The following is a 12,531-nucleotide window of genomic DNA, read 5'->3' as shown; positions in this document are numbered from 1 at the left end:
CATATAACTTACAATTACAAATCAAAATTTTAATTTTCATTCTTTGTAATTATCAAAAATACCGTGACGCAAGAAATTTGCCCACGTACAAGACTCACTACATGTCCACACGTACAAACTTTATTTGTGCCTAAGTACACAGGTATTGGGGATTTGTTAAAATTATTCATGTGTGTAATTAAAATTAATTATCAGCGGGGTTCGAATACACACTTAGATTTATAATGCAAACAATTCTTTGTATGTTTGTAATTATCAACAGTACCCTGACATGACACAAGGTTTAGTACTTATACATTATATTTACTTTTATTACGAGACATTCTTTATTTTTGCCAATAAAGACAGACATCATTTCAATTGAAATGTTTCATTTGATGTACTCCACATAATTACAGACACTGTGTTTTATCAAAACAAAGTAGCCACCTTTGATAGAAAACGTGATAAAGGATGCGTCTAGAAGTAATTTTGAACATGTTTCATTTTGTGCACACACAGTACTTTCTGAAATGGGCATACTTCAAAAGGCAGAATGAGAGCTGCTATGCAGATAACTTTAATAGATTTGTTGCTTCTAGGAGCAAAGTAATCTAAAGTTAATGATAATAAGATGAAAGGTTATATCGTGCACTGGTAAAGTATGCTTGCAGGCAAAATGCAGATGTATAAATGTAAGCGTAGGTGAACTTCTGAACTCTGATCAAATAAAAATTGTAATACTTGTCCTAGCCATGATATGTACTCTCTAATAAGTGATTTTCAAGGGCAAGTACTCAAATGATAAATTTTAGGGGTCCCTCACCACCCATTCCATACTACTGTGGGCATTTCACAATACTCATACATGTATATTTGTCACTGCAGACTCGTCAACTTCAAGGTGAGAATAATGCCTGAAAGACCATCATCCATCAACCACAGGATACACTAGTTAACGTTACCTGTAACCTAGTCTGTCACATGGTAGTCAAAACCACACCTACCAGTCCTTACTAGAATAAATAGTACTTAGAATGAGGACATTTTAAACTGAAAACTACACTCTTATCCTCACATGGAATTTTGAATCTGTTCGATATGGAAGTAAAGTCAGTTCTCCTATCCCAACATGCACTAAAACTAGTTTGAACAGATTTAGTTGAACAAGTTCAATTAACCAACTTAGGGGTGGGGGTGGTTTAGAACAGAATCACAGTATGAAAATAGTTTGAAATCACTGCAAAAGAAAAAGTGAATAAATTCAAATCCATTGCTCATTTTTCTCATCGGACAGGAACCAGTTTTAATAACAATAATATTAATAATAATAATAATGTTGGTTTTATATAGCGTTTTCCCACTTACTACTCAAAGCACTTTACAATTATTACCCTTGGCACGAATCTATAGTGGGACAATGGCCCTTTACTTCCTCAACTCCCTAGGGAGCATACAATTCATTGCAGCCTTTATAAGCACATAGGATTAAAGCATTCACATTGCAACCTCTATCCTACCAGGTCCCTAATTATACAGCTGGGTTGACTAGGGTACACATAGGATTAAAGCATTCACATTGCAACCTCTATCCTACCAAGTCCCCAATTATACAGCTGGGTTGACTAGGGTACACATAGGATTAAAGCATTCACATTGCAACCTCTATCCTACCAGGTCCCCAATTATACAGCTGGGTTGACTAGGGTACACATAGGATTAAAGCATTCACATTGCAACCTCTATCCTACCAGGTCCCCAATTATACAGCTGGGTTGACTAGGGTACACATAGGATTAAAGCATTCACATTGCAACCTCTATCCTACCAGGTCCCCAATTATACAGCTGGGTTGACTAGGGTACACATAGGATTAAAGCATTCACATTGCAACCTCTATCCTACCAGGTCCCCAATTATACAGCTGGGTTGACTAGGGTACACATAGGATTAAAGCATTCACATTGCAACCTCTATCCTACCAGGTCCCCAATTATACAGCTGGGTTGACTAGGGTACACATAGGATTAAAGCATTCACATTGCAACCTCTATCCTACCAGGTCCCCAATTATACAGCTGGGTTGACTAGGGTACACATAGGATTAAAGCATTCACATTGCAACCTCTATCCTACCAAGTCCCCAATTATACAGCTGGGTTGACTAGGGTACACATAGGATTAAAGCATTCACATTGCAACCTCTATCCTACCAGGTCCCCAATTATACAGCTGGGTTGACTGAGTAATAACTTATTCTGTCTTATGATTGGGAATCTTTGTGGCAACTACTAAACTCAGACTAATCGCGATTCAAGGTAAAAGATTTCTGAAATTTTAACATGCTCATAAACCAGTGGATGAACAAGTAATATAGTCATTGTAACTTATTTATTTTTATTAACAATACAACATTATTCCTCATTCAGAATTACAATAATTCAACTTGTGAACAACTTATCAATATGTACACAAGGCAAACAAGTATATTCAAAATAAATGGTTATTTGTAGAGTTCAAAGTTAACCCAGGTGAACTTTTCAACATTATGCAATACATTTGTACATTCATCTTGTTGGCTATAACAAAGTTTTATAAATGTTATTGTATGTCCATTCACAGCCGATAATTTGTCATTCTTTTTCTGTTATACATCATATATATACTTGAAGTCTGTGATTTTCTTAATATGAAAGACACTTTCGAACAATCAAATCAATAAACAATGCACTTAAAATGAATTCCATCTGAGGGATACAGCAGATATCAAATTCATAATTCATCAACAACATATTTTGTACAAATGTTATATTATAACAGAAAGTACATAAGTTGAGAATAACCTATGTTTTGTTTCGACAATCAAGTCATGCATATTTTTTTAAATGCCACAATATTGATTATCTGTCCATTTGTGATGACTGCGCATTGGTTGAAAGCACTTATCAATATCTGGGGGTTATAGAAAACTCTTGCCACTCTACTCATCACATATCTCTCAGCTTGATATCCTTACATTTAATTCAGACTCCAAAAGTTCATATTTCCATTTCAACAAATTACTTTCAAAGTAAAATGTCACGTCATCCCAGTTTCAACATCATGGCGTATCAACACATACTCACTTTTACCATGCAAAAGTAGTGAATCCTAGAAAATGACTTCTCAAATGCACAGTCAAAGATATAGCTGCAATGGCTGCAACTGCAAACGTTTTTTTGAAAATACTTTGTTAGGTCAATAAATTACTTGAAATATCATACACCATGATGTATTACTATGGGTAAACACTTTTTTCTTAGCTATACACACGATATATTATTAAAATCAAATTGATTTTTGGCTTCACACGCAAAAATCAGCACCCTCAACGGCAACCACAATTTCAACCTGTTTCTGTACTGCTTATGGATAATACTGAATACTCATTAACATACACAATGTCTGATTATTGGTTCTACAATTTTCAGTGAATGCATTGTGGTTGCATGATCACAAGATAATACTCCTTGGACTATGTTGTGTTTCTGTACAAACGATGTACTGCATGGATTCAAGGCTATGTTGGGTCTTTGTAAAAAACAATGTACTGCATGGATTCAAGGCTATGTTGTGTTTCTGTACAAACAATGTACTGCATGGATTCAAGGTTATGTTGTGTTTCTGTACAAACATTGTACTGCATGGATTCAAGGCTATGTTGTGTTTCTGTACAAACAATGTACTGCATGGATTCAAGGCTATGTTGTGTTTCTGTACAAACAATGTACTGCATGGATTCAAGGCTATGTTGTGTTTCTGTACAAACAATGTACTGCATGGATTCAAGGCTATGTTGTGTTTCTGTACAAACAATGTACTGCATGGATTCAAAGCTATGTTGGGTCTTTGTAAAAGCGAGGATGTACTGCATGGAATCAAAGCTATGTTGGGTCTTTGTAAAAAAACAATGTACCATACTGCATGGATTCAAAGCTATATTGGGTTTCTGTAAAAACAGAACAGTGTCATCTATTTCAGGGTAAAATCCCTGATAGTAAAAGCCAATTTTAGGTCTCCATGATAAGACATCTGGTTATTTGATACATTTCACAAATGAAACACTTTGGGGCAAAAACACTGACATTTCAACTACAAAACACCTGGTTATTTGATACATTGTGTAAATGGAATAGTCTTGCCAACTACTTGACTACAAAGCCTTTAAATATTTTTCATATAAACTGTGCAAATGTATCACAGTCTAGGGCTGGAATTCCTGTAGTCAAGCACTAATACTACTATATTTTAAGACTGCGATACAGAGAGATACATATTTTATGATTTACTATGCAAAAATGAAGAGTCTGGACCAAAATATGCATGCTCTCAGCCAATTTTCATTGCATGATGTATGTGTGTGAAAGTGTTCGATATTGACTTGGGGCACATTCCATATTAAACTCACTCAACAAGCTTTAGACATACACAATTCATACATGCATGTACACTAAAGTACTGACGTATCCAACAAGCTCTCATAGCATTCTCTGAAGTAACATGAATTATCCAGTTGTACGCCTGAAAGGTAAAGTAAACAAAGACAGAAAATGCTACAATAAAACGAGATATAAACTAGGTAAAAGATCTTTTTTAATGCCTCATTCTTTGAGTATTTTATTCACTGACACATTCATTAGACTTTTGACTTCTTTGTGAATGGTGGATTTTTTTTTATCTAAAGGAACTCCAGGCAGTTCATTGTGTGATTTCTACATTTGACTGATTCTATACAGTCAGAATGTCATGTGAGAAATGAAATCTAGATTAAAAACAGGTTACAGTTTCCCTCAGAAGAGCAGGACTGGACTTTTAAATAGCTTTATTCATGCCTTCAAATCCAACATTAATACAATCATGTCAGTGCATGCATTCCAGGATAATAGTCTAAATACCAACATGGGGTATATATAAAGTACAGCTCACTCCCTCAATTGAATCACTATTGAAATGACTTTGAAGCTTTGCTTTACGACGTACTTTGAATTTCACTAAAATCAAGTCATTTCTTCCCACGACTACTATAATGTTATCTAAACATTCACAATGTTGACATATACACTGCATTCAAAGCAGAGATGAAACGTTTTCCAACTCATTGGGACTCTGTAGTCATGTATATCATACACAAGTCTGTCTAGAGATAAAAAACATTTCCCATCACTTTCCATACATCGATCCTCACGAGTGGTTTCATTACTTTGACTACAATATACATATTACCATGGCAACAAGCCAGACATGCTGTGCTTGGTCCATCATACAGGAAATCTATCTATCCTTTAATGGAATAAGAGTGCTGTATCAAGAAACCAAGGAAATAGTTTAAACTGAGGAAACATGCAAAAATTGAAGGTTTTTACATACATTTTGGCTAATTGGTAGATCTCAATCACAGTGTGTTCATCTCTTGTGTTTACAAAGCACCTCCTCAGAAAAATTTCAAACTTAAAGCTTACGTTTTTCTAAAACATTTGTGGCCCATTTGCCATTTGAGCACTAAAATCTTAAAGTAATCCATACTCCTAAGAAATTACTATACACGTAGTAAAGTTGCAAAAGTATTTTACCAGATTACCCACTGAGATTGTGGTATCAACTATGGTAATATTTGTAAATTGTACATGATTTCCTTCTTGTTACCATGGTTGCCATCACAATCACGGTATTAAATGTGAAACCAAATTAGTTCTTAATTTCAGATTCCTTTTTTCCTCTCCCCTCTTACCTGTCCCCAAACCTTAGCAAAAGCTCTTCAATTTTTTTATGACTATTTTTTTTGTACAATACAAACTAAACAACACTTCAAACACATTATTGACGAGTACGACTACATTGAATTCTGGGAAATATGTAAATGTACATCCAAAACTTCACTCCAAAGTAAAACCCTTTGGGTAAATTTACATTTCATATACATGTACATCATACTAAAAGTAGAAGGCATTTTTAGAATCATTTTTTTGAAGATAATAATATCAATATTTAACAAAATTTTGGTCAACATTTCATAAATTATCATAACCTTATCATACTTGAAGTGACAGAATTACTTGTTCACTGTTAGCTAAGAATGAAAACTGAGAGAGTATGTTATCATAAATATAAACTTAATTCAAAAGAATAATTTGTACTTCTATACTGTTTCAAAAAAAATGTTATGAATGTAGTTAATGTAAGTATAGTTACTTAACTGATTTGTTTTGAGCTGACCCGAAGAATTATATCATTTGACCTTTCCCGTTATATGGTTCACTAGCGGTCAAAATACCAAGATACTTACCAACAGACTGTATTTTGATCTGACATGCATTAGATTTGACTGCAGCAGTGGTTGGACTCTAACAAAAACTTGATTTACATCATACATGTTTTCTGTTCCCTGTTGAATAAGACTCGTGAACGATAAAACCTCCTCAACTTAATACCTTGATCCTTGAATCATGCATGCATTTTTATAAATTCTCAAGACATAAGCGAAACTCATTGACAGCTTATCCAACTTCACCGGCTTTCTATTTTAGAAGCGTAATTGTCTACATCCATTTACTCTGACTGATTCTTTTGAGGAGTATTACTTTTCTTCATGACTTCCCTGCTGTGCCCTATTCAATTCTCATCACATACTGCTGTGGATACTATAGCATTTAAATCTAACTCATTTTTTGGGACAAGAAAATTACAAAATATTTTCACCATCCAGCTGACTTACCATCTTTCCATGAGAAATTCAGTGCAGCCATGTACTTCCACATTTCTAACTGTGACGCATGTACAGTTTACATGTTGAAAGGTCAACACTCTAACAGATCACTGTTATAACTTACACCGTCTGCACATCAATTTGATAAACCTCTACATTATCAAGGAATATAAATTATACTACCAATAAGTCTGTTTCACAGACACACATTTTAATCGTCTTACCCTCTCAATTCTAGCTAAAATTTTGAAGATATCCTTTACTCAAAAACAATCCAGGTTCATACAAATAAAATTCCAGAACTTTCCAATTTTTCATCACTTTTCCACAAGTATTCAGAAATACTTAAGTCACTTTCCAAGAATGTTGACCAGTGAAATATATTTTATTTGCCAACACACCTGCATACCTATTTCTCATCTATATAATCGACATGTTATAACTGTAACAGCAACAATCATTCAGTCAATTGATTTTCCAGGAGTACATTGCATTTTTCCCGGACTTTCCAGTCCTTTGATATTCCAGGACTTTCCAGGAGTTTCAAGAAGTATATGTACCCTACAATTTGAATGACAAAAGTCAATCTCTTCCTTCCACTACATTTGTACTTACATATTTCTGGGTTTTTTTTTCAGGATCAGCAATAACTGCTGTCATATTTATAATATGCATGTACTTCAACATGTTAATCTCTAAATTGTAATTTTAAACTTGCAAACATATTTATAAACTTTCATAAAACATACACCAATATGACATATATCCTGAAATTCTCCTAAAATGTTATAAAAATACAAACATGACAACATTTGATTTTTTTCCTTTTATAAGAATCAGACTGTCCTATTTTAATGAAAGTTTGTTCTATGGGATGCCCTTTGACCTTTCATGCCTTGTTTATTCTTCTTTATTAAAAATGTCCCCATGTATGATTTTATCATACAGTAATTGAACTATTACTATGTTCAAACTACAACTGTGTGTTTCACTCTGAAGTGACACAAACTACTAAACCTAATAAGCTGGAGTTGGGACCCATTCACATTGATTTTTTGCACCAGACACAGATCACATACCAAAGTCATCCAATATTTAAAGCATAGCCTTTATTTGTTCCTATCATTTAGCAGCAACTCTGAAATTTAACCCTGGAACCCTCCTTATCTAGGAAACTAAATACATTTACACAATAAAATGGAATTTTGTGTGAGACACAAAAGATAAGTCTACTCTAAGATTTATCCTTACAGTTAGAAATACAAGGTAGCAGGTGACATTGGGGGTTGGATATTAAGATTTATCCTTCCGGTTAGAAATCCAAAGGAGCAGGTGACATTGGGGGTTGGATATTAAGATTTATCCTTCCTGTTAGAAATCCAAAGCAGCAGGTGACATTGGGGGTTGGATATTAAGATTTATCCTTCCTGTTAGAAATCCAAAGCAGCAGGTGACATTGGGGGTTGGATATTAAGATTTATCCTTACGGTTAGAAATACAAGGTAGCAGGTGACATTGGGGGTTGGATATTAAGATTTATCCTTCCTGTTAGAAATCCAAAGTAGCAGGTGACATTGGGGGTTGGATATTAAGATTTATCCTTCCTGTTAGAAATCCAAGATAGCAGGTGACATTGGGGGTTGGATATTAAGATTTCTTACTCTTCCTGCTAGAAATCCAAAGGAGCAGGTGACATTGGGGGTTGGATATTAAGATTTCTTACTCTTCCTGCTAGAAATCCAAAGGAGCAGGTGACATTGGGGGTTGGATATTAAGATTTCTTACTCTTCCTGCTAGAAATCCAAAGGAGCAGGTGACATTGGGGGTTGGATATTAAGATTTCTTATTCTTCCTGCTAGAAATCCAAAGGAGCAGGTGACATTGGGGGTTGGATATTAAGATTTCTTACTCTTCCTGCTAGAAATCCAAAGCAGAAGGTGACATTGGGGGTTGGATATTAAGATTTCTTATTCTTCCTGCTAGAAATCCAAAGGAGCAGGTGACATTGGGGGTTGGATATTAAGATTTCTTACTCTTCCTGCTAGAAATCCAAAGGAGCAGGTGACATTGGGGGTTGGATATTAAGATTTCTTATTCTTCCTGCTAGAAATCCAAAGGAGCAGGTGACATTGGGGGTTGGATATTAAGATTTCTTACTCTTCCTGCTAGAAATCCAAAGGAGCAGGTGACATTGGGGGTTGGATATTAAGATTTCTTACTCTTCCTGCTAGAAATCCAAAGCAGAAGGTGACATTGGGGGTTGGATATTAAGATTTCTTACTCTTCCTGCTAGAAATCCAAAGCAGAAGGTGACATTGGGGGTTGGATATTAAGATTTCTTACTCTTCCTGCTAGAAATCCAAAGGAGCAGGTGACATTGGGGGTTGGATATTAAGATTTCTTACTCTTCCTGCTAGAAATCCAAACCTTACAATAGTACAATGTTGGTAATTTATCATAACTATATCTCATGTAACATAAATGTCAGGGCACTTATTTGAATTGAAGGTACATAGACGAATAACAGTTTACCAAATTAAATTAAAGGATCACAAATATTTCTTCAAATTACAATTGAAATATACTATCAGATCACTTCGACTGAAGTTAAAATTAGAAACAAATTTTTTTTTTCAACATCTTCTCAGAGCACAGACTAGTACTCCACCCTTCTATAATCCAAATGCTGATTGGATAAGGTTGAGTTGTTACATTACCATATCATTAATATTCAAAATGGTGGTAACAAAACCACTTAGACATTTTCTGTGTTCAAACAATACGTTTGTCATAGGCAGCCAATCAGAGATGTTCTGGATCATGACATGGATTGTTGTCACCAATCAGAAATGTTTTATATTCAAACAATGGATTGTCATAGCCAATCAGAGACATTCTGTATTTGAAAAAGATTGTCGTAGCCAATCAGAGATGTTCTATTTTCAAACAATATTGTCAAAGCCAATCAGACACATTTTTAACACAGACATTATCCATTATTCATATGATGGATTGGTGTTATAGATCCATTCAGAAGTGTTTTATCATGTGCATGCAGTGGACTGTGTTAAAGCCAATCAGAGATGCTGTGTCATAGACATATGTTACAGCCAATCAGAGATGTTGTATCATATACACATGTGTTACAGCCAATCAGAGATGTTGTGTCATATCCATTGCTGCAGCCAATCAGAGATGTTCTGTCATGTGTTACAGCCAATCAGAGCTGTTCTGTCATATCCATACACTAGTGGTGACATACTATAGCCAATCACAGACATGCTATCATTCAAGAATGGGTTATATCATAGCCAATAAGTGACGTTTTATCAAATTCGTTGATTTTTTCATTAACTTACTTTTGACTCCTGGTAATAAGGCAAGATAACCTGTCCTAGTGGTGTTTAATAATAAAATCAAGCTTCACTTTTTATGAGATATACTGTGGCTGGTAATCTAGAAGAACAAATGTGGTACATGCACAATAATTGTTAACAATATATAACATGAATTAAATCAAGGCCACCTGTGACTATAAGATTATAAAATTCAAACATAAATGTGATTTGTATGTACCTCTCTAAAAGATACAATTATCCAGGTTTGAAATTTCAGTTACATATTTTATGAAGGCGACCTCTGCTTGCATAAGACCATAATGTCCAAATATGAATGTTAATTTTCTTTCTACCAGGAGTTATGAAACATCTAAAAAATCCCATTTCTGATGTTTCAATGTAATATTTGCATATTGCACCTGTACTTGTTTAACATTATCATAATATTCACATACGGATGCCAAATTGTGAGATCACTGTCAAATGATACATCTCTTCATGTTTGAGGGTCAATAATAAATTTGCATATTGCATCAAAACAAGACGCTGACTACCTGATTGACTAACAGATTGATTGATTGATTGATTGATTGATTGATTGATTGACAGACTGATTGATTGATTGATAGACTGACTGACTGACTGATTGATTGATTGATTGATAGATTGATTGATTGATTGATTGATTGATTGATTGATTGATTGATTGATTGATTGATTCATTTATTAATTAATTAACTGAATATTTTCACGGTGATTTCTCCTGCAAGAAATATACAGCAAACAAATACACACTAAACAATAACACATTGATTACATACATGTGTATGGCTGACACACTGCATACTGTTTATCTGACTGACCAACTGACCAACTGCCTGCCTGCCTGACTGACTGACTGATTGATTGATTGGTTGGTTGGTTGGTTGATTAACATGGTGATTTGTACTATTATGCAAGAAATATAGAGAGCAAGCAAATACACACTGAACAACAACATATTGATTACATACATGTGTATGGCTGACACACTGTGCATACTGTTTAATAGTCAAAACTACTCACATAGTTTCAGATTTTGATAAATTGAATGACTTGGGGATATAGAACACTATAGATCTATTTTATCTACCAAAGTGTCACTAGTGCATAAAACAAAACATTATTCTATTGATTTGTTGGTAACTTAATGATTATTAATTCAACAAACACTGTTGTGAGAAATGATTGCTGTAACAAGAGATGACTTTTGTTTTTTAACCAAGCAATTCAATATTTGATAAATTAATTTCCTATTCATGTTCCTATAATACTATCGTATAAATCAACCACTGATTCATTGTCATCTCCATGGGTTTTCACACATTCTGATATCCTAGTGTTTTGATGAAATTTATGGACGGTTAGTTCAAAAAAGCCATAATTCTCCTGAATATTAACTGGATTTTTGATAGGAAAGAATGATAAAGTAGCTGTAAACTGTACTCTTTTTTTTTTTTACAGTATTTGTCTTCTTTGTACCTGGGGGATTGACTAGCATTATTCTTGTAAGTTTAAGGATTTTCGGTTTCTTTTTTTTTCTTTGTATTGTGTATTTTTGAAGGCGTAGTCTGGATTAAGATTAAAATCTACGAGTGAAAAAAAAAAGTTTGGCAGAGCTACACAAAATGTTTGTGCAGAACAAAAAGAAGTATGTTATCCTTATAGTACTGTCTCCACTGATAGGACAATGTGTGACTGAAACCCCTGCCTTTCAAAATAACTTACACAATTGTCATTTTTATTACTGGTATATGCTTTGTTGTGTTTTTCATGTTTCCATATGGTCACATGAATTATTTAGTTTTCTGGATAATAGTTATTCTCAAACACAGGTCAACTTACCATTGAATATATTTCTCTACGACTGACATATTAGTATATGTGAAATATACCCTGGCTCAACTTTTAACATATGAAATAAAATCTAGGGAAATGTTCACAGGAATTCGTCCCTTATATTTCTACATAGTGAATTCCAACACCTCAAAAAATATACCATTTAATTTATTGCACAATTCAAAATGCACAATTGAAATAAATATTTCACCAAACAGAATACATGTACTTGTAAATAATGGCTGATATTAACGATGAAGGGATAGCACAACAAAAGTCTGTTAGATCAATAGAAATCAAGTTATGTAGCTCAGAAAGGGTTCACTTGGGTCCCTTTATGGTATCATTATGATTTACACTCCACTCACAGTAACATGGTTTAGTTACAGACAACGTTGGCACCCAGACTAGGTAAAATCATGTGACTACCAAACATAGATGTTAAACTGGAGCCTTGTGCTGTGACACTGGCCTTCAGCATTTCTGCTACATTTTACATGCTGTGCATAAACTCAACAAAACCATGATGGTATCTCTATCTTTTGTCCTCTCATAGTTAATTATAGGTGATGTGATGACTGAATGTAAGTCACA

At 34.3% G+C, this 12,531-nt stretch overlaps 1 protein-coding gene across 2 annotated transcripts in view; it reads right to left on the bottom strand.

Moving 5' to 3' along the window:
* Positions 1 to 12,531, bottom strand: part of LOC144437575 (uncharacterized) — a 103,662-nt gene that overhangs the window by 53,313 nt on the left and 37,818 nt on the right. For both annotated transcript variants that reach the window (XM_078126537.1, XM_078126538.1), the window contains exon 3: positions 10,081 to 10,177. In XM_078126537.1, coding sequence (XP_077982663.1) covers position 10,081 — 1 coding nt within the window. In that variant the 5' untranslated portion in view covers positions 10,082 to 10,177. The remainder of the gene's footprint in view (positions 1 to 10,080; positions 10,178 to 12,531) is intronic.

Source organism: Glandiceps talaboti, chromosome 7 (assembly GCF_964340395.1).
Source record: "Glandiceps talaboti chromosome 7, keGlaTala1.1, whole genome shotgun sequence".
NCBI lineage: Eukaryota > Metazoa > Hemichordata > Enteropneusta > Spengelidae > Glandiceps > Glandiceps talaboti.
Note: the sequence above shows the minus strand (reverse complement) of the source record. Positions and strands in the feature narration are given on the sequence as shown.